Consider the following 24,094-nt stretch of genomic DNA (forward strand, 5'->3'; position numbering starts at 1 on the left):
TGTTTGTCACAGCCTATGTGATGTCTATTTTGAGAACTGGATATGATGGCTAATCCTAAGTTAGCGGGAGAAACAAGTGAAAAAATGGATTAAAAAAGAAATTCAATATTAGAGTTACAGGTGTGGATGTAAACTTTTAATGCAACGGAAAGTTGTCCAAGTTCCAGGCTACCAAGGTGTAGATAGCATCATTAGAATGGCAAAACAGAGGGCTTTCAAAGAAAAAAGTAAGCTGCTATTATTTATGGTTCAAACGTTACTTAACTTTTTCTAACCTGTGACTCTTTTTGTCATATACAATGTTGGTCTAAAAGGGTTAAGTACTGAGTACGGACTGAGGAGTTGTACAGTAAAATATGATCTATCCTTATGGCAAGAATAAGAGAAAAGATCTCAAAACCAGGTTGTTCCAGCATAGTCACATCGCAATAATACAATAAAAATACATACATAAAAATAACCAAACCCACAGCTAAATTAACAGTAAATTTGACTTTTAAAGTGTTTATATTTGTCCCTGCTACATATCGTTAAACTGCACTTTTTAAAAGTGTTAAACATTTTACAATATAACAGAGGTGCAGTAACTCTGGAAAAATCTGTGGTAAGGTGGATTCCTCTGGCAAGAAAAAGAGCAGAGAGTCAACATCAGAACAAGGCAATGCAAAGTGATGGAGAACATGCACTATGCACCCATCTGGACCAACTTAAGGCACAGGTGCAAGCTCTAACTCAGCGGAGGAATTCCCTCATGGTACAAATTCGTCTCACATCAAAAACAACAACAAAAAAACTCTGACATACCTTGAATGAAGGTCTTAAAAGACATACACATAAAAGTCAACACATAAACTTTTATGTGTACTGAAGTACTTTCCCAGCACGCATGGGATCATGAATTTCTAGTGATATTGATACCCTTATTGACACTCCTTAACAATCTGAGACTTTCTTGATGAAATGAATACCTTTGTGTTATTTGGTAAAAATGAGACAACAATCAGACTTTACCTGTTTAATTTTGCTGTGAAAATAATTGCAACTTTTCTCTAAACAACAGGATTTATTCGAGTTTCTTGCCAAAACATAAAAGAGTAACTAAACCCCAGAATTTCAACTGAGGTGCATCTTCTCTGTAATTTGAAAATATTTTGAAATTTCTTTTTTTTTTTAAATCATGTTCACACAATGATCTTTGGTCACACTGTACTCGTCTGCTCTGAAGTAGTGTTTTGTGTCTGGCCATCACTGACCTCTACGAGCAGCCCCCTGATCACCGTGTCGATTCGGCCCTTGTCTGGGACAGTGGTCAGTTTGTTCCCACACAGCTTTCCGCTCGTCAGGGCCTCTGCACTGACTCTGAATTTCACTTGACCTGTGAAAACATACATGTCCTTATTTTAGTGCAGAGCTGTGTATTGATCACCTCTACCTGTGACAGTTTGTATACCAAGGCCTCAACTCATTATCCTCCCCGCCCTCTTTCCTCCCTCTTGTTTCCGATCATATTCGTCCTCATTAATCCCGACGTGTTGCCCTGTTATCCCTCATTCTGCTCCATTTCCACCCCTCCTCTTCCTCCCTTCACAGCCCACAATCCTTCACTCTGAGGACAAGTACAGATCACCCCCCAAGGGAGAGCTTTCTGAGTGTTTCGTCAGAGATACTACCTGACTTGTTAGTACAAGTGATTGTCAGCATTCCTCTAAGGGGGAGTTAGATGAGCGTGATTTGACATTCATCAGAGCGTTGTCTCTATCCCTGCTGATGGAGGCTGATAGAAATCCTCTGCTTTCAGAGCCAGGCAGCAGTACAAACACAGCCTGCTGTCTTTGCTTCCAGCGGTGAAAACACAACAGCTGTCAGTGCCTTTAATGCAGATTAATTAGCTGCTTTTGTCTCATTTTTGTCACTGAGACTGTTTGTTTGTAATTGAACAGAACAAACGAATACAACATCAGGAATTAATTATGAAGATGTGAGGATTGCAATAGATCATTAGTGACAGTAATAACAGGCAGGCAGAGCAGACCTGTGACTGGTTAGTATTGTTTTAGAAAGTGGAACAGCAATTTTGTACAATACTGATCCTGTTTTCATACTGTGTACTATTGCAGTCTGCTGTACAATACCCAGCACATGTAGAACAACTGCTAGTTAATACAATTAAAATTCTGGACCATATGAGAAAAATATTCCTAAATAATCATCTTTTTCAAACATTTTATGGTGATAGCAAAAAATTATGTCACTGTAACTACAGAGCATTAGTTATTATCTTACTTTTCCTTCTATGATTAAAGCACAGAGCAAGTATGAAGATCTCAGATTGAACTTGCTTCAGTGGGTTACCAACTAGCAGTTAGGTCCCCATTTGTTTCCCAATAATTCAACAAAAAATGTCACTATTTTATTTGTAATTTTCCCCATCATTAATATCTTTCTTAAAAAAAAATCTTAAGTTTCTAAGTGATTCACAGCATGTTCTTAAACTCCTAAATTGGCCTCCGCTGTGTTCTTAATTTAATGAATGCTAGGTGCTTGTAAGCTTTAGAGCTCACAAAATTTTTTTCTACTGAGCTAAAAGAAATGCCCCTTCATGCCCATTTATAGGGATGTAACACTGCAGGGCTGTGTGCAAACACAGAAGGCACAGGGGAAGGAGGAAAGAAATAGCAAGACGTCAGTAATGCTCAAATTAAAATGAATGATTAAAATTGTACACTCGACTCAAGCTTAAGAAATGTTGCGATACCTTTTATGTAGAGGTAATGCTTTAAGCTCATATTATGTGTGTTGAAGGTGAAAGTTCATTGTGTAACTAAAAGAGATATGGTCAGTAACATTTCTTTTTAGTTGTGTATTGATACCTAAGACACTTGGAGTTACGATCCATTTGAAGGTCATGCTCTCTCCACTGCAAAGACATACGCTGTATTTACAGCCGACACAATTCTTGTAGGTGAACTGGTTTGAGTTACTCAGGGTGATTTTCATCTGCACACAGAAACACATAGAGAGTCTGGTCAATATAATTCGGCTCATTCAACAAAAAAACTAGCAAAAACAGCTCTTTAATGTCAAAGTGAAAACTGATTTTTACAAAAAAAGTTAACCAAATAAAATATGTAATGCAAGGTGAAAGATGTGACTGCATAAATATTCACCCCATTCATGTCAGTGTTTAGAGGATGCACTTTTGGCTGTAATCACAGCACTGAGTCTGTGCGGATTGGTCTAAATTAGACTTACACATCTGAACACTGCGATTTTACTCCATTCTTCTTTGCAAAACTCCTCAAGTTCTGTCAGGTTGCACTGCAATCAGGCATGAACAGTGCTTTTCAAGTCCAGCCACAAATTCTCTATTGTACTGAGGTCAGGGCTTTAACTCTGTCCCTCCAGAACAATCACCTAGTTGTCTTTACACCCTTTCTGTGTAGCTTGTGCTGTATGCTTCAGGTCATTGCCTTGCTTGAAGATAAATCTTCTCCCAGGCTATAATTCTCTTGCAGACTGATTAAGCTTGTCCTCCTGGATTTTCCTATGTTTTGCGGCATTTATATCATCTACTGCCTTTACAAGCCTTCCAGAGCATCTGCCGAGAAGCATTCCCACAACATAATGCTGCCACCACCATGTTTCACAGTGGGGATGGTGTGTTTGTGGTGATGTGCAGTGTTTGGTGTCTGCCAAAAATAGTGTCTTGTCTGATGGCCAAAATGGACCATTTTGGTCTCATTAGACTGAAAATACCTTCACCACTTTACCACAGAGTCTCCTACATGCTTTTTGGCAAACTCTTCAAGGCTTCATCTGGGTTATCTTCACCATTTTGGTCTCATCAGGCTCAAGAACTTTTTGTATTTTTTTTTTTTTTTGTCAAAACAGCCAAATTATAATGACCAAGATTGATTGAGAAAATGATAAACCATCCAAGGGGGGCAAATACTTTAAAAGGCACTGTTTACCCATGAAAACAGTAAACATATGACAAAATTACTGTTCATTATCATTCTGTTGAATCTGTTTCAATCAAATTCATTTGTGAATATTTACCCTGATGCATTTAGACTCATAGCTGAAGACCGTGGCTTTGAGTGTAAACGATTCCCCTCGGATGACGGAGTAAGGCAGCGTGAGACTAACGAAAAATGGCTTGAAGGTGGTCAGTCCAATGTTAGGTGACACGCCGAAGCCCACAGCCCGAGAGACACAGAAAGCTCCAGCCACCCATTTAGTGATGGTGTCAGGGACGGTCTTCTCCATAGTTAACATATCATCGCCTCTGTGCAAACATAAAAGCACGTCAAGATGTCAGTCAGCAAGGAAAGGTACAGTTTGGTTTTCAAAGCACTCAGAAAACCATAAAACCACTGAAACTATGCTGTATGTTGCAAAGTGCTGAGTTCAAGGTTGATAAATATGAGATCCATATAAATGAAACAACATGAATACAGTCTAGACCAAATCCAACGGGCCATATAGTTTCATATATCCTTTACATGGGTTGTGTCTCACATCTAGCAGGGCAACTGTTTATTGAAAGTGTTCGTGTGGAGCAGAGCCTTTCAAAATAAATCTCGGGAAGTGACTGTCTCGTTCACAACCAGTGTTGGGCAAATTACTGAAAAATAGTAACTAGAGGTACTAGTTACTGCTAACAAAAAGTAACTGAGTTAGTAACTGAGTTTCTGCATTGTAAAAGTAACTAGTTACTTTGACAAGTAAGTCAGGGGTTACTTTTCTTTTTTGCTTCAATCCTCATTATCATACACATCACATTAATTTGTGTTGCTGTGGCATTGTGAGAGGAAATAACTGTCATAAAACATTGTAGCGATTATCATTATTTTGGAAAGTGGTGAAACAATAGAACACAGTAGAAATGTTTGTCTATCTGCATGACAGTCCTCTCTCTCAACTTGTCCGTTTTTTCCCATTATTTATCTGAAGGCAGCGGACTCTACAGCTTGTATCAAGAGTGTGTCTGTAACATCATACCTTGCTTTTAGTCTGTTTAGTGCTTCCTTGGTGACACACTGCAGCTGGTGGTAATTTAAAATCCAGCCTTGATTGGTTGGATGGAGTGGCTCCTCCTTGGTCTGCTGTGCTAACATGAGCTGCCCCTGGGTTACCGGTGTTTGTAGCATCCAACTTTCTGGGAACTAGTTTAGCTTAAGCGTGTTGATTAACTCGATACTTTGTGAAGTTAAAATTACTGTTCTTGGCAGTGTAAATGCCTCCCTTCATGTTCTTTTTCGTCCTTAATGCTCGTATTTCCAAGGCAGAGAAATCACGCTCAAGTGCTCAGCCATGGTGTGTATGTGTGTGCGTTTCACTGGAGTGAAACTCCGCAGTGAACTCGCTACAGTGGGTTGCTAACACTTAGTGAAGCCAGTTGGTGAAACATCCTCATGCAGAAACCAGTCAAGAAAAGAACAAAAGCGTCTTGTCCCCCAAGAAAGGTTTTCAGTGTGATTCTTTGCTTTTCTTTTAAAAAGATACATTGCCACTGTAGCTACATCCACGCTGTTTGCTCCACTTTCAGCAAACAGTACAACTAAACCCTGCCCATAACTGTCACAAACTCATGCTGAAGCCATCTGGGAGAAGTGCAAAAACATCTTTTCAGCCAAAAAAGGCTTCAGTGCAGATCTTTTCTTGTAATAAAGAAATGTGGTCCAGTTCTAATAGGGCCATTATTCTATAGTTACATCTGAGCTTATAACTTCACTGACAGCAGCCATTGTTTACCGGCCAACAGTAAGGCCTTGTTCTTCTCAAATGGCACTGATTGGTCAGATCTGTTCTAAGACCAGGAACAATGGTTTCAGATTGAGCTTTGCATGATGGATCTACCTGATGACAGACACGGAATCTGGCCAATCCATTGGGTTGTATTGTGATAACTTGGGTTATTCATTGGCTTTAAGGCCCTGTAAAGCGAAATCCATGACTTGTGGCGTAACACTCTAGATATATATGGTTGCTGTAAACATGTGAAAACACTGAGATCTACATGTGACTGAATTCTGGATTTAGACTGTGGCAACATTTTTCACCTTTTTCCTGGCTTGGTTTAATCTGGGCAGGGCCAATATGTGGACTCATGATGTCACAAGCCCACAGTGGAGAATGACCCTGCCCCTCTAACACTACAATGTAAGTTACAGAGCAGTTCATCTCAGTACAGTCTGTTGTTAGCTGATGCCACTGCCTTTATTGAAAGTTAACAGTCCGTTAAATGCTGTTTTTCTGTTCATTGTGAGGTAAATTTACCAAATCTATCAGCCAGAGGGTCTATGGATCATTTAAAGCATCATAACAGAGATCTGAGCCAGAAAACGGACTATGTCTCTTCTTCCAAGGTCAACAAAAGGTCAAGGGAATGAGTGTAGCCTGAGTGCTTTCTTTAATTCAGATTGTAAAATTTTTTAAGTTTGATGGAGAGGATGAGAGGATGGTAGAAGATGGTATTTCTCCTGAGTGGGTGTGGCTTCAGCTCATTCAACAGACACACCCACACCATCCTGGAGCAGATTTTACTGCCTAATTTTTCATGATTTTAAAGCTTAATTTCATTAACTTCGAGATGTTTTACCTGACAGAAATTTGATTTAGGGGTTCACAACATAATGACTTTTCATATGACAAACCTAAATACAGATTTATTTTCACTTTACAGGGTCTTTACTTAAATCGATCAGTCAATCAATCAATCAATCAATCAAACATTTTTTATATAGCACTTTTCATACTAACTGACTGATTGATTTTTTTTAAACTGTAAGTTAAAACTGTTAAAAATCTATTGAAAACCCAATGTAACACAATTTTTAACAGTTCGGAATAGATGAAATATTATAAATCAATAATGAATCTTACAGTGATATTTAATAGTGAAGCTATAATTATTACCCCATTTCAACAAGGTCCCAGATCCAGGTCTCAACGAAGTTACTCCTGACATCTTCCTTAGACTTCTCCTTTGCACCTTTTGCCCGATTTTCCAGTGGCACGGCAGGGGCTATTTCAGGTTGAGCTTCTTGAACTTCTACAACAACACAAGGAAGAATCCAGTTTTAAGATTTATATTCAAATGAAATATACCAACTCCTAGGTCTGAGTCTTGGAACAGTTAAGGGGATAAAGTTTATGTTGTCTGCATTGTCCCTGTGAGAGGAATTAGCAGTAACATACATCCATCAGCTAACAATGAACACCATATTGTACTCAGATTACTTTCTGTTGTAATGACAACCAAACTATGTCAGATCTACAAGTCTACTAATTCGTTTTACAGTTACTTTTCCGTTAAAGTAGTAACCCTCAAGTATCTGCACTGTTTCTTTTTCTCTTCAACTCCTGTGCAGATGGCTGTCTACACACAGGTGTGTCTGTGGATCCAGCCTTTGAGATGAGAGTAGGACAGCATTGACTTTGTGGAAATATCTCCATTATATTCAAAAGGGAAAAGAACATCATCATGAAATGAAGTTTAATAGTATGTGTTGTATTGTTTTTATTAAAAAACACATTAGTGTCTGATACCATATGTCTCAGCAAGGTCTGTTTTCACACTGTAACCATATAAAGGGCTAGAAGGGTTATATCGCATCTGTTATTCCTGTTATTGGACTGCAGAGTAAGAATAAGTGGGCAGTTGATAAGAATCTGAAAAGACATAGGGCAGATCCACTGGAGGATACCATGGCTTTTTGCACAGCTTTAACTGTAAAAAGGGCACAAATATAGCATCTTATCCACAGAGCATGTGCAGAGGGGAAATTCAAATTAAGCGCACACATAAAGCACACAAATTGCTCAGTTAAGCAAACAGTGCCCTGTCTCATTTACATGTATGTAAACAAGGAGTAGGAGGGGGAGTATTCAACATTAGCGCAAAATTGGTCCAACGGCATGCAAATCTACCTCATTAGGGATAACACCTAATCCACAAAGGCCAATGCTAACTGCAACAGGAAGAAGAAGTAGTGCTATTTAACACCAAATTAAAGCAGGTATTTAAATCAGTGCTATTTCACTCTCACCATCTTGCTTTTCCTTTCTCCTCTCCCCACCTCAGTCAATCCTTACTGTGTATCCCAAAATAAACTTTTTGTAAGCAACAATGCAAGTAGAACTGGCAGGAACTCGGCATGAGCCACTTGAGAATAAAACATCTGCTCTGCTGTCTTGGAGCAGTTTGAGTCGATGCCTTTATCCACTCTCAAAAAAACCTGCCGGTTGTCCCACTGACGTTATCCCTCCTTGTTTTTTCAGAGGTGTGGGAAACCATGGTGTTACTGTGCTTGATTGGCCAGCAAACTGGCCTGACCTGAACCCCACAGAGAATCTATGGGGTATTGTGAAGAGGAAGATGAGAGACATCAGACACAAAAATGCAGGTGACCTGAAGGCAGCTATCAAAGCAACCTGGGCTTCTATTACACCTGATCAGTGCCACAGGCTGATCGCCTCCATGCCACACCGCATTGATGCAGTAATTAATGCAAAAGGAGGCTCAACCAAGTACTGAAGGCATAGAAATGAACTTACTTTCCAGAAGCCTGACATTTCTGTTGAAAATATCCTTTTTTAAATTGATCTTATGTAATATTCTAATTTTTTGAGACACTGAATTTTGGGTTTTCTTATCTGTAAGCCATAATCATCAACATTTCAAGAAATAAAGGCTTGAAATACTTCACTCTGTGTGTAATGAGTGTATATAATATATGGGTTTCACTTTCAGAAACAAGTGACAAAAAATATTGAACTTTTTCATGATATTCTAATTTTTTGAGATACACTAGTAAAAGACACAGTTCTTGGTTATTAAAATTATCATTTATTTTAATGATCATATTCCTTGTTGGATGATAAGGATATTTTAATTTCCTTCTGTTTAAAAAAAGTGGTCACAATGGGTAATTATTTTTATCATAACATTAATCCCACTTTATTAGCTATCTGTTTTATTGGGGTCTTCTCCCCAAAATAAAAATAATATAAAGCAGCTGATCTTGCCCCACACACACCCCTGCACATCTCCCCTTACCTCACACACAGCAGATCATCTGTTTTGCTTCTTTCTCTTCCTCTCTATGTTTCTGCTTCAGTGTTATCATCTTTTGTTAAATCCCCTGTCTTTACTTATTTTCACCTGCAATCTGGTTTTTAAAACTGCTGATCTGTGCGAGGAAGTTTGACAACGTCAATTAATATCTGATCAGAACCAGCGCGGGAACTTCATGGAGTCTTATCATAAATTCACAAACTAAACAATGGTAGAAGTTGACGTTTGACAAGAGAGGTTGCAGAATAACGGGTGAATTTATGGGACTGATGTGATGAAAGCTTCTGTGCAGCTAGTATCAGGAGAGAAAGAGAGAGGGAGAGCGGGCAGACACTGCGCACACTTTATTGATCATGGATGGCAATGATCTCCAAAAACATATGACTAATGTGTGACGTCCAGATAAATTTCATGTTTGGTCAACGCAGTATGTACATTACCAGGATTATATTTAACATACGATCACCGGACTGATGTGCAGAGAAAGACAGCAATGGACAATATGCTGCGTTATGTTCTCCAAAAGGAGGACAAATGAGCATCCGGCTTGAGGCTGCGTCGGACACCCGACAAGGCATTGAAATTCTGGACTGTCTGGCCTAAAGCCAGACATATGGCCACCCTAGTTGTAACTCGTAGACTTGTCCGCGACAGCATAGTTACCGGCTTATGATCGTTTAAAAAAAAAAAAAAAGTAAATGTTTCACTACAAAAAGGCAAATAATCCACAAAATAACATTAAACTAGGATGTTGGAGTGGTTTTTGGAATTTTTAGATCTCTATTATAAGAAATTTACATTTGGAACTCGATTTCTTCCCCACCGTCTTTCTTTGAGTGATAACCCTCAATACCAAGGGAGGTCCAGGAACATCTCAAAATTGAGGGAGATAACGCCCTCTATCTCACCCCTCAACTCTGGAGAATTAGGACAGCCCTCGCACTTCACACATTTTGAGACTGAGAGTTAAGATTGAGGGTTAAGGGGAGAAATGGGATTCAGTCTACACACAACACTGGTCCCAAAATACTTTTGTAGCAGAGAGGATCTGGGTTCAGAGGAAAGCTGTGCAGCCCCTCCAAAAGTAGGTCAACTCCTCCCTTTACCAACCCCCCTAAATTGGCAGAGCCTATTTAAGGCACCTGTGGCATGACCGCTGCCTTTCCCTTTGTCTGTGCCTGGTGACTGCCACATGGTCTGAACTCTGAGTCTCTTGCCTGTTTTTGCACTTGATTACCGTTGCCTTGGTGTTCGTTGATTGAGTGGTGTAATGTATGACCGAGGACATCTGGGTAAATGTGCCTGTGCAGACACAATCAGCTGCTGTTTTGTTCTGTTTTGGCCTTGTTAGCTTTGTTTCGCTTTGATAAGTTTAGCCCTTATCTGTTTAAGCTATGTCATCGTTTTATTGAGTTATTGTAATTCAAATGGTCCTTTTTTTAGCTCAAACCAACTGGTTTTATACAGTTTTAATCATTTCTTTTGTGTAACTGTCTTTTTGTCCCCCACAGTGCAGTAGTTGCTGGCTAGCGGTGGAGGCTAGGCACTCTGGGTGGTTTCCTGCACCTTTTTGCTGTAGTGGTAGGCGCACTGGGACACAGTAGTCTGCACCTGTTTGCCGTATTTGCAGTGAGTTCACGAGTGGTGGGTAAGTGCACTCCTGGGAAACTTCCTTTTGGTAGACTGCCTCCTCCTTGCTAGCTTCCACTCGCTCCCCCCATCCCTTTTGGTTAGTTTTAGTCATTTCACCTGGAAGTGTTTTATTAATAACAGACTAATTGTGAAAATGAATAAATTGTAATAAAATGTTGATACATTCTTTCCATAACCCTGACTTGAAATTCATTGCCAATCACTAATTCCTCTTTCTCGCCGTAGACACTTTCAGTTATATAAATATATTTTGCATATACAATTATAAATAAGAATTTTTGATTTGCTTTGAACCACGTCCATGTCTTATCTGTAGCATTTTGGACCTGTGTTTGTCTTTTATGTTTAGAACTTGGTAAAATTCCTTGAATGAAAGTCTCTAGGTGGCGTTGTTTGGCTTACATTAATGCAAACCTGTTATAGCCCCTTAGCCTACTTTGCCACACTTTGATTTACCTGTGAAAGAGCTTCAAGAAGACTGTGGTGTCAAATAACACTGGTTTAGTCTCATATCAACTGCTACGAAGTGTAGCGGTCAGTAATATCTGTCAGTGTCCTTAGCTTGCTTCTCTGTTAATTCAAATTAAAGACCATGTCTGTGTAGACATGCGGTGTGAAGTTTGTAGTTTGTTTCAGTTTGGGCTGCTGTTAGTTCTCACAGTAGATAAAAAGTCCTAAACATTCAAAAGAATTGATAAAATATTGATTCATGCAACAAGAAGTTCAACGCGATCAGAATGACTTCTCTCAGCTATAACTGACCATCGACTGATTTCCAAACCTACTAGTTTGTCTGATAACAATGTATGTAATGTGATTTAATAACAGCAGAGGTACAAGTGTAGGAGATATAAGCAAACAGCCACTGATGTGCCACTCGGCCTGTGGGAAAACTTGTGCAAAGTGTGCTGGGCTGGCCAAATTTGTGGGAAGTTTTACGAGTGCAATTCTCATGCTAAAGTCTGGCTATTTGCACAGCACAGAAAAAGTTAGTGGATCTACTTTGCACCAACTTTTTCTCATATCTTTGGGGCCAAAAAGTTAAAAAAAAAAAAAAAAAAAGTTAAGGGTTAAGTGGGATCTTATACTCAAACCACTACCTACAGAGAATCTTATTGCACTAAAAGCACAGTTTAATCTTCTCCTTATTTGAAAATCATTATGGACATTTTCTTGCTTCTTCTTGCATTGCAAAGGTCAACACAGTACGCAAAAACCATCAAACATACCGGGAACTTTCGGTAGAGGCACAGGGATGGGCTCGGTATCGCAAGGTTTTGTTAAAAGCAAGTTGCTCAGAGGTTTGACTCCAATGTCCTAGAAGAGGGAGAGAGAGAACTCGTGAAGAAAGACATTAAGATTTTCTCATCACAGATGCATACACAGTATGGATGGTATTAGGACAACAGCCTAAGTATATATGCGCCTACAACACCAAATGAGTCAAACTGGCACCCACTGCTGTTAATTTTCCTGTCCCTGTGTTCATTATCTGTCCCTCCTTTTGTTCTTTCATTCACACTGAATGTACTCAATGTATGCCTGCCACAATGTGGTTTGATGTGCAGCATAGGTGTCTTTCCTATTTTCCACCTCACGTAGCTGTCATGCTTTCGCTGTACACTCACGCCATTAAAGTAATAAAATTAACTTGTGCTCCCATAAGTGCTCATAGGCTTGTTTGTCTTAAAACGAGGAGTGGTTAGGTGCAAAGCTGGCTGGTTCCTATCTGAAAGCCTGTTACTGACTGGGAGCGTGTTTTGCTGCTTGCATGTGTGTGCGTGTCTGCTCCAGCTCCTGCCGGCTTTCACACAGGGTGCGATTTTGCTGCGTGTCAGCCGCCTCTTTCCGCTCTCAAAGACCTGTCCTTCAAACGTTTTACCTCAATAAACCCCCCTACAAGCTACTTGATTCAGTGTGTAGTGGACTTGTGTCGGGAACTATTCAAAACAAAAGCATTTTGTACAAGTAAAATGAGTTTCTCCACAGAAATACTAAACTGGGCTTTTAATTTGAAAAGCATAAACCAGAAAAGCACTTACTGTGTTTAACTTTCTGGTGACATATTCTACCAGTGTGAAGACAGAAAGCTTCACTAAGAGTAGATCTTTAGAGAACAACTTTTAACTTAAGCGCGTTTAAGCTTGTGGCCTTCCTCGGGGTTATCAAGAAACACAATTTAAACATACTCTATGTGCATATGTGCTACAACAAGGTAAATATGGCTCTCCATTTATCATTTTCCTGTCTAATATGGTCCACAGCTACGCGGGGCACGGAAAAATAGGTGAGACTTCGAATCTCTAAACTCTCCGTGCTCGAGCCACACATATCAGGCATGTGAGGTGTGACGCACATGCAGGTAGACTGAAAGCCCTGACTTGTTAACATGCAATCAAACTGAAAATGCAGGTGTGTCGCAGTCGAGACGCGTGTGCCACACTCCCAGTCTGAAATGGGCTTTAGGATACACAAAATGGCTGTCACCTATAGCCACCTATAACCTGGTCTAAAATCTGAAGCCTGTGGAGCAGTGAGTTTTTCAGTATTTAGAGGATGCATTGAAAGATGGGCATACATCCTATGGGTTAAAATATAGTGGTTTAGGCTGAGAAATTTGTGGAGCGAAAGAGGTACAGAAAGAGGTAACATATTTAGATAAAGATTAAAGGTCACTTATTATGCAAAATACACTTTTTCAGGCTTTCCTTACAAAAATATGTGCACCTGGCCTGCCCACAATGCCCCTCCTCTCAGCTGACAGCTGGGAGTAGGATCAGTAGAGCCACATCCATTTCCTGAGAGTCAGGGTGGAGTCAGACAGCTCATTAACATTTAATGCTACAGAGAAACAGCTTGTTCTGAGCAGGGCTGAAACAGAGGGATCTTTAGACATGCAAAAAGAGAGAGTTCTTTTCTGCAACAAACTTCACAGGCATGTTTTGGGGACCTCTGATACCAATATAAACTTGTCTTAAGAGGATAAAACATGTGACCTTTAATCTTTTTCTGATTAATTTACCTGATTGAATCTTATGCATAGCCTATATACCATGAAGGCTATTGAGAAATTGTCAGTAAAAGAAGACATTTCATACTTCAAAGCTGCCATGAGAGTCTGCCCGAATAGGGTAAATCCAGGGTGGTAAAATTGAAAGAGGTCGAGGCTCAGGTCTAGGCAGAGGTACAGGCACAGGCCCAGGCCCAGGCAAAGGGTTACAGGGATGCGACTCAGGGTCCACAACCTCAAACCTGTATCCCATTAGCTTCTGCAGCTTCAGCAAGCCAAAGATCTGCACACAAAAAACAAACAAACAAAAAAAACAAACAATTAATTTAGGTAAAAAAATGAGTATAGACAGGCACAGGTACAATTCTGTCTACCAACAACATTTTGGTAGACAGACGTTAGATTGAAAATACATCAGAGCCATTTTAGTCTTTCTAAGCCTTAAAATCAAAACAAGTGCTGTCGATTGATTACAAAATAATTTCATTAGTACAGGTTTTTTAATCAATTAATCCCAGTTAATAACATATATACCAGTTATGTGAGAAGAATAACATTACAGGTAGATTTACTATAAAATGTGATAAGCAGCACTTTAGGGGCATTTTAATGCCTATTTTTTTCAACAAAAAGTGGCTGTGGCTTATAAACCAGGGCAGCTTACATACACATAAATACTCATAAGTCACATAATGTCACTTTTGGGCAGCTGTTACTGTCACACTCTGTAAATGACCCCATGCGGCCGAAAATCTTCCCCATTTTATAAGGCGTATAATGAGTGGCTGCTTCACTGCTCAGAACATGCTGATCATGGTCCAGGCCGACAGGGTTTGGGTACTGTACAAGATAACCCAAAGAATGTTACCCAAAGTGGTATGGTTAACAGTGAGTACTGGTTTAACTGGAAACCTCCTCATTGAGGACAATTGACAAATGGAGATGGGCAGAGGGACTCGTGGGCTGTGAGTCTGTCTCAGAACAATCACTGGAGGCTGGGAGCTCAACTACTATTTTGTAGCTAGTAGATGTATAAACTTCATAAAGCAAAAAAAGGAAAAAAAAATAATAGTAAAGGATAAACTCAGCTATACAGACACTGCACATTGTGGACTTTGCTGCTTATATTCCAGACTTTGCAGTAATTATAATAGTAATGAAATAAACAGAAATAATGTGCATCTGACTGATGCTAGAAGGAAGGAATGAGGTACAGTGGTTATTTTCCAGGATTTTAAATTTGGATCATTTTTGGGGTCTAATTGACTTTAGCCTTTTCTACTGTGTGGAAGATGACCTCAGCCAACAGTGATACATTTAGCTGTAGTAGCTGCAGCATCTTTTAGGTTCCCATAAGTATGCCCAACTGATGATTTTGTTTTGCCACTAACAAGTGTCGATTATCATCAAAACTTTTGTGAAAAAATGACAGGCATAAAGCCTACAGACACAGACAGAAAAACCATTGAAACAAGAAACACATCAGTTTATTTAGAGAATTCTCACTTATATAGATTTTGGCCTCTTATTAACAACGTGTACCAATTTTGATCATTTTCTTTATTTGGAAAACATATGGATACAACCACATGCTTTCCATGATCTTGACTTTTTACAATTTGTTGCTCAGAGCAAGGTTATTTTAGTTAACTAAAACTAATTTAATAACTAAAACTAAAATTCCGAAATCATTTTAGCTAACTGAAACGAAATAAAAACTAAACTAAAACAAAGCATTTTGCAAAATAAAAACTAAACTAACAAACCAGCAGTCAAAACTAATAAAAACCAAACTGATTGGAACACAGAAAGTGAAATTGAAATAAAAATAAAAACTGAAAATGAAAAATCCCAAGCTATTATAACCTTGGCTCAGAGTCCCTGTAAAATGATATTTAAAATTGAGATGTATTTGTTGTTAAGTTGCTGCTGAAAACTCTCTTTTTTCTGAAGTTGCTTTTCGAAATTAAAGTCTCCAATGATGCTCAGCACTGGAGGCTCTTGTTTTGACAGACTTGGCAGGAATAGACCGTGTCTGTTATCATCAGATCAAACTGTTTTTACTTGTAGAGAGGCAGTCACTCTCTGCTTCTTTATTATCATGCAGGAATAAAGACAATGTATGTATTAAAACACACATTCAGCAGATAAGATGTTACAAAAGTAGACAAGCACTCAAGCAATAAGCCCAGCCCCTTACCTCATGGTGAATTCTGGCTAGAGCACAGCTGCCTGGCTTTGTATCAGAGCAGAGATTTACTGTTTAGTGGCCCATATGTCTCTGTCATGATACTTTAAATGATCCGTACTCCACTGCGGCTGAAAGATTTGGTAAATTTACCTCACAATGAATAAAAACACAGCATGTAGCTGGCTGTTATTTTTTAGTGAAAGCAGTGACATCAGCTGATAACAGACTGCCTAGAGTTGAACTGCTTGCTGATTTTATGTAGTGTTAGGAGGGTGGTGTAATTCCCCATGAGGTCTGGTGACATTCGGGTCCCTACATTTGCCCTTCCCAAATTAAACCAAGTTAGGGAAAAGGTTAATACTTTCTTAATGGCCTAAATCAGTCACATAAAGATCTCAGTGTTTCACATGATTAAAGCAACCTTATTTCTACATGTCTAGGGTGTTTTCACTTTACATGAGGGGACTTTAAATCAGTGCTGCACTGCTTCACCAGTGTGGTCTTAAACCATATCAAAACGCAGAAGACAGCTTAAAGTGAAAATCAAAATTTGTGTCTTAACACACTAGATATGTTGGAATATGGTTGCTGTAAATATGTGAAAACACTGAGATCTATGTGTGGCTGAATTTTGGATTTAGACCGTTACAAAGTTTTTCACCTCTTTCCTGGCTGGGTTTAATTTGGGCGGAGCAAAAATGTGGGCTGGTGATGTCACGAGCCCACAGTGGGGAATGACCCCGCCCCTCTAACTCTCAATATAAAATCACAGAGCAGTTCATCTCAGTACAGTCTGTTGTTAGCTGATGTCACTGCCTTTATTGAGGGCTAACAGTTAAATGCTGCTGTTGTATTCATTGTGAGGTAAATTTGCCAAATTTATCAGCCATGGTTGCCTATGGCTGTGTCCGAAAACACTCCCTATTCACTATATAGTGCACTATATAGTGAATACGCCATATTGTAGTGGTGTTTGAATTCTGAGTATTGTTATTCACTAGTGCACTCATTCTATCCCACAGTGCATTTTGAATAGTAGTAAACAGCCAATGGTCACCAGCCCAGCAATATTTGCCATCATGCATCGCAGTTGCTACTCTCAAACAGGACAGACGAACGAGAGGAGCCACATATAAAAACATTTTTTCATATACTATTTTGCTTGTTGGTTTTAACCAAAGCATATATTCTGTAACAAAATGTTAAGGATTCAAAACAGAGTAATTTTTTCCCCCTATGAGGGTAACAAGACACGAGACCACCATCTTTTTGCAAAAATAAGTTGTAATACACAGGGACTACAGATGGAAATTAGCTGGCAAGCTAAATCTGGTACAAAGCATCTTTTCTCTTTTGAGACTAATGTAATTTTGTACATTGTCCCTGACACAAATAAACTAAATAAATGAAACTAAACTACACATAAAATGTATATTATTTTGCCACTAAATACACAAACATATCTACAACTATTAGTATTTTTTAATTTTTTGGTGAAAATATTTTGTATCAGTTTTCAGTGAAATTCTACTGGTTACGTCGATCCCCAGCCTTTGTTATTGAAATCTACAAGCTGTTGTTGCTAAATGTTTTGTGAGACGGCGATGACGTCATTGCCTGTGTCCGGAGTAGTGTCCGAAACCATTTTGTGTATTTACAGTGAATCCACTATATAGACCACTATATGTGGCTCACTATATAGCAGACAGGGAGTGAGTGAGTGGTTTCGGACGCAGCCAGTGTAGCATTTTTTAAATCTGAGAGGATCACATTTCTTATGAGCCGACATGGCTTCATTTAACAGACACAACACAACATCCTCAAGCAGATTTTACTGCTTATTTCACATGAATTTGAACTAGGGGTTCATAACACAGTGACCTGTCATACAAACTTACATACAGATTTGTTTTCACTCTACAAGGTCTTTAAACTGTTTGCATTTGGAGCGCACAGATAGCATAGCGGTCTAAGGCATTACCCATGTGCGCGGGTGGCCCGGGTTTGAGTTTGGCCTGTGGCCATTTGCCGCATGTCTCTCCCTGCTCTCTCTCCTGTTTCCGACTCTATCCATTGCCCTCCTCTATATAATAAAGGCATGAAAAGCCCAAATATATATATAAACTAGAAAAGCACTCAGAGAGCGCAGACCTCCGCCATTAGCCCTATCTCCCAATAGTGAAGGATCCTTTAAAAACATTCCTAGATCCAGATGGTGATCCAGATCACTCCCAAAATCTAATTCGTGAATTACTCCCTCCCCGGTGGGGTGGAGACATGGTGAGGCAAAGCATTGGCTTCGCTATGTGTGGAAGTCATGGCAGAGGGTGAATATTCCTCTATTCCTCCCAGCATTGTGAGTATTCTCGTTACAATTTGCTGTCTTTCTCTCTGTTACGCTCCGACTTGTCTCTTCAACCGGGCGTGCGTCTTTCAAACTCTATAAACTCCAAAACTTTGAATAAGTTACTCATGTCCACCATCTCCTGGTGTCAAGTGGTAACAGCGCAGACCTCTGCCATTAGACCTATCTCCCAATAGTAAAAAATCCTTTAAAAAATTCCTGGATCCAGACGGTGATCTGGATCACTCCCAAAATCTAATCAGTTCTTCCTTATGGCATTTCTGACATTTCCTAAAAATTTCATCAAAATCCGTCCATGACTTTTTGAGTTATGTTGCTAACACATGAACAAACAAACAAACAAACAAACAAACCCACCCGATCACATAACCTCCTTGGCGTAGCTAAAAAAAGAAAAAACTTTTTGCACTTGTTGTGCTCCTTTCTATGGGTCCATAACCCAGTTAAGGTTAACCCTCCAGTGGAATTATATATATAAAAAAGTATAAATAGTAAAATACATGTGATTTGAGCCAGTTTTATAAAAGTATAACAGTTTAATTAAACCTAAATTGGATAAATCACATCTTACTTTTATTGTGAGCCTCACCGCTGCAAAAATGACCTTAGTTATTTAATATTTGTGATTATTGTAGGTGCCATGTCTGAATTATTGATCGTTACACCCCAAGTTCAAACCATCATAAAGTCACACACTAATGCTGACATTAATCTATTGCCATGTAAATGTACATAAGCATAGACATGTGCAAGCTTTTTGGTCTTGCAATTTCAAACAGTTTTTTGTTCAAATAGCCCAGTGTTTCCAAAATACTCAAAAAACAAAGCAGCACAGAAGATTGGAGTCTTACATATTGTGCATCAAGTTCTTGCTCTTCCTGCAGCAGGAGGAGGCTCTGATCGATGGCTCTAATGGAGCACAAAGAGTCTGACTCAGCCTTGAGATGGAGCGTTGTATTGTCTCCTGGAAGAACAGTCTTGATGGAGGGGAACTTCAGGGACACCTGGACAGTGGACATCCAAGTCATTACAGGCTGATGAGAGGACGGTGGATCAAAAATACCCCCCCTCTATTTCACCCAAAATTCACACCTTTTTATATGTTACAGAATATAAGATTAAAAATATGTACATAAGGTTTTCTCTTTTTCGTATGGCATCAATTCAGTACCTTATTATTGAAGCAGAGTTGAGTGGGGAAGGTCCTGCTATCGGCCACAACCTCACCGACAGGCATCACAGTGTAAACTACCACCTGAGCATATGGGGCCAGGTCTGTGACCTCAGTGAGTTTTATGGCAAACTTTCCTTTGTTGACTGAGAACACAAAACACAATGGAGACAAATGTGTAACATGAAGGAGCAAATTGAGCAAAAAAACACCAAATTAGGTTTGGGTAGTTTGTTTAAAAAGTCAATACATCTGAACACATGCAAATAAAAATCTGCTCAGTTAGTCTGAATCAAATTCAGTCATTTATGTTTTTCCTGAAAAGCAATGTTGTCTTGCATTTGTGTTTCTCTACTTGTTTGTGTGTTTATTTATTACATCCTATTGCTAACTGCGGTCCATGTTTGTAAGCCAAACAGCCACCTCAAACAGGTGGATTTTCATGTATTTTTGGTGGTCTTATCATGAAATTTGATGCCGCAGAGTAGTGCATCTAGGATGAAAAATATTACTAATGATTATAGCTTTAAATGAATTTTAAAAAAGTGATTCTAATGCATGTTAATCATTGCTACAATGACTTTTGGACATGTCTTACCTCTTGTACTGTCAACATCCACATAAGAATAGTCATGCTGCTTGAGTTCACCTTTAGAAAATACCTAAAAGCAACACAACACAGAGATATTCTGAGTGTCTTTTCCCATGCGGATGACTAAAGCTGCCTGGATTCCTGTCTACAGTGTAATTGTACACTTGTATATATTTATACAGCTCATTCTCTAGCTTTGTTCCATCCTCCTCTAGTGATCAAATTGATGAAAGGTACCAATCAGATCTAGACACAACCTCTGTAAACCAATCATCTTTCTGCAGCCAAATTGTCTCCCGTCTCTGCTTCAGTCAGCTTGTCTTCAGAGTGAATCTATGTGACTCCATCCTGGTCACCTACTGTCCAGATTACCAAAAAACTTTTCTTATTTTCTAAAATTGTACAATTACTAACAATTTACTAAAAATGTCTCTCCTGATCAAAAAGTACAATCCAACCTATTTTGAAACTCGATGGAACAGCTTCTAAAGTGTCTTCATGATGCCACTTTCATATAAGTTAACTAACAAATACAAACAAAAGGCATTTTGAGCAACACATCAGCATCTTAAAGGTCACATATTATACAAAATAAATTTTTCGGGTGTTTCTAGCAAAATATATGTGCCCCTGGCCTCTCCACAATCCTCCCCAAGAATCAAAAAATCCATTCTCCCCTCTCTATCTCCACCTTTCAGAAAATGTGTGCTGAAGCAATCCATTCTCAGATTTTCCCCTTGTGATGTCATGTGGGGAGTTAGCACCCCCCCAAGTTCGGTTGGCCCTCCCCGCTTGAAAGAAAGTTTTACATCTATTAAGCCAAATCCATTTCCTGAGAGGGGTGTAGTCAGACAGCTCATTAACATTTAAATCTACATAGAAATGCCTCGTTCTGAGCAGGGCTGAACCAGAGGGGTTTTTAGACATGCAAAAAATCCAATATTGGAGTGTTTTTTTCACCAACAAACTTCATAAGCATGTTTTGGGGACCTCTGAGACCAATATAAACCTGTCTTTAAGGGGTAAAAAATGTGACCTTTAAATACACCGCGTTCCACATTATTATGCAAATGACATTTTTCTCTTATTTCCCTAAATATTATTGCAAATGACAGTCAGAATATTTTTCAAGTCATCAGCAGTTAGAGCATAATTCTAATGTTTTGAACAAACTTCATAATGATAACATTTATTTTTAATATAAAAACCTCAAAATGCACTGTTCCACACTATTGAGCAGGCCACAGGTTTCAAGCAATATAGGAAAGAAAAAGGATCTCTCTGCTGCTGATAAGTGTCAAATAGTGCAATGCCTTGGACAAGTAATGAAAACATTCGATATTTCATGAAAAATTAATCGTGATCAACGTACTGTGAAGATTGTTTGATTCAGAGCACAGACAGGTTCATGCAGATGAAGGTATAATGAGGAAGGTTTCTGAAGAACAAATTTATCAGATTGAGAGAGCAGCTGCTCAAATGTCATTACAAAGCAGCAAACAGATATTTGAAGCTGCTGGCGCCTCTGGAGTCCCATGAACCTCAAGGTGTAGGATCCTCCAGAGACTTGCAGTCTTGCATAAACCTACTATTCGGCCACATCTAATCAATGCTCACAAGCAGAAACGGTTGCAGTGGGCCCAGAAATACATGAAGACTCATTTTCAAACAGTCTTGTTGACTGATGAGTGCAGTGCAACCCTGGATGGTCTAGATGGAGGAGTAGTGGATGGTTGGTGAATGGCCACAATGTCCCAACAAGGCTGTGACTTCAGCAAGGAAGTGCCGGAGTCATGTTCTTGGCCGGATTCGTGAGGAGAGCGCTGGTAGGCCCCTTAGAGTCCCTGAAGGTGTGAAAATGACCTCGGCAAAGTATACAGAGTTTCTGACTGACCACTTTCTTCCATGGTGCAAAAAGAAGAGCAGTGCCTTCTACAGCAAAATTTTCTTCATGCATGACCATGCTCCATCTCATGCTGCAAAGAACAGCTCTGTGTCATTGGCTGCTATGGGCATAAAAGGAGAGAAACTCATGGTGTGGCCCCCATCCTCCCCTGACCCTTACCCTATTGAGAACCTTTGGAGCATCCTCAAGCTAAAGATCTATGAGGGTGGGAGGCAGTTCACATCAAAACAGCAGCTCTGGGAGGATATTCTGACATCCTGCAAAAAAATTCAAGCAGAAACTCGCCCAAAACTCACAGTTTCAACGGATGCAAGAATTGTGAGGGTGATATCAAAGAAGGGCTCCTATGTTAACATGTAACTTGGCCTGATAAGATGTTTTTGATTGAAATAGCTTTTGATTTCAGTAAATATGACCTCCTAATGCTGCAAATTCAACAAATGACAATTTTTAATTCTTTACAACCAATAAAATGTTTTAAAACTGTCATGCATAATAATGTGGAACAGTGCCTTTTAAGGTGTTTATATTAAAAAAAAAAAAAATAACGGTTATCATTATGACGTTTGTTCAAAAACATTTGAATTATGCTCTAAGGGCGGATGACTTGAAAAATATTCTGACTATCATTTGCATTAATATTTAGGAAAATAAGATAAAAATGTCATTTGCTTAATAATGTGGATTGTGGTGTAGTAGATGTTCAAATATCTTCTAAAGCAGTAGCATAGTGACCCATTTTCTCACATGATTTTTATGAATCATACCATGTAGTAAAAGGTGAGTTTTTTTTGTTCCTGCTTTAATTCCCTTCCCTGGATGATGTATTGAACATCCACTGTCGCGTCTGTCCCACAGGGGATCCTCCCATTGATATGCATGATCCTCGCGTAGCTGTTGGTCTTGGAGTAAAATCTTAAGACTCTAAGGTAGCCTGAATGGTAGAGTACTCTGTAGAGGGGATTTGGGTGAACCTGTTCATTCTCCAGTTGAGCCTGTGGATATAAGAAATCAATTTTACTCAACAACCTAACCCTATCTTAAGATTTGATTCTTAATCGCATAACAATGCAAAACCGCTTTATAGTGATAGACTATAAATGTAAGTCAATGTTGTTCACACATCAAAAGGGAGAAATGTTTCTTTTATTTAATATCGATTGAACGATTCCAAAAACCAAACTGATAACTTATTTAAAAGCACAGCAAATGAGGGTTATCGAACAAACAAAGAGGGTTCTAACAAGATGAAACAAACCGTTAAAGTCACATCACCCTTCCAGAAGTCTGTAAGCAAGGAAATCGAAGCCTTGCCCCCCCGGTCTGTTTGAAGCTTTTCCTTTTTCAAGGGAGTTTTCAGGATTACATCAGCATTAGGGACAGGATTCCCATCCGAACCAGTTACTTGAATCTGCAAACAATTCAAGAAACAGAAGATGACCCAGAGCAAACTTTAAAGATGTATAAAGACTAAAAAGTTCAACAGCACATAAATAAAAGCTACCCAGATCATGTTACTCATACTGACATATGGATCTCATACCCCACGTTTCTGCCTGTCATGTTTTTTTTTTTTTTCTTGGCACAGCCAGCTTTAATCCTGCACACAATCTATGCCTATAAAACTATTCCTTCCTTTTGGTGGTTTACCCTTTATTGATTTTAGAAATCAATAATGATCAATATAATTTGGCTAAAAAACCTTTATGTCAAAGTGAAGACACATTTATACAAAGTAATGTCACTTAAACAAAAATATGTAAGGTAAAACAACTGACTGCTTAAATATTCATCCACTTTAAAGTGACTTACCTAACTCAAAAGAGGTCTAGGCAACATTATTAATCTCACAATTAGTGAAATGGGGTTCAGCTGAGTGCACTGAATGTTTCTCAAATGATTCTAGTATAAAGCAGAAGTCAGGGGATGGATACAAAATTAAATTTCAAGGCACTTAACATCCACCAGAGTTCAGTTAAATCTATCATAAAGAAATGGAAGGAATGTGGCATGTGTAAATCTGTCTTGATCAGGCCGTTCTTGCAAAGAGGAGAGACAATGCAAGAAGGCGAATAGTGAGAGAGGCCACCAAGACACTTATGACTACTCTGAAGGGGTTACAAG

General features: G+C 39.1%; 1 protein-coding gene across 1 annotated transcript in view; it reads right to left on the minus strand.

Annotated features, from left to right (window-relative positions):
* The window catches only part of LOC121522442 (alpha-2-macroglobulin-P-like), a 59,243-nt gene that overhangs the window by 26,288 nt on the left and 8,861 nt on the right, over positions 1–24,094 (minus strand). The window contains exons 8-17 of the mRNA XM_041806847.1: positions 22,738–22,965; positions 20,071–20,134; positions 19,473–19,618; positions 19,153–19,305; positions 13,834–14,028; positions 11,965–12,052; positions 6,922–7,057; positions 4,060–4,288; positions 2,871–2,997; positions 1,254–1,375 (exon numbers count right to left, since the gene is read on the minus strand). Coding sequence (XP_041662781.1) covers positions 1,254–1,375; positions 2,871–2,997; positions 4,060–4,288; positions 6,922–7,057; positions 11,965–12,052; positions 13,834–14,028; positions 19,153–19,305; positions 19,473–19,618; positions 20,071–20,134; positions 22,738–22,965 — 1,488 coding nt within the window. The remainder of the gene's footprint in view (positions 1–1,253; positions 1,376–2,870; positions 2,998–4,059; positions 4,289–6,921; positions 7,058–11,964; positions 12,053–13,833; positions 14,029–19,152; positions 19,306–19,472; positions 19,619–20,070; positions 20,135–22,737; positions 22,966–24,094) is intronic.

This window comes from Cheilinus undulatus, linkage group 2 (assembly GCF_018320785.1).
Source record: "Cheilinus undulatus linkage group 2, ASM1832078v1, whole genome shotgun sequence".
NCBI lineage: Eukaryota > Metazoa > Chordata > Actinopteri > Labriformes > Labridae > Cheilinus > Cheilinus undulatus.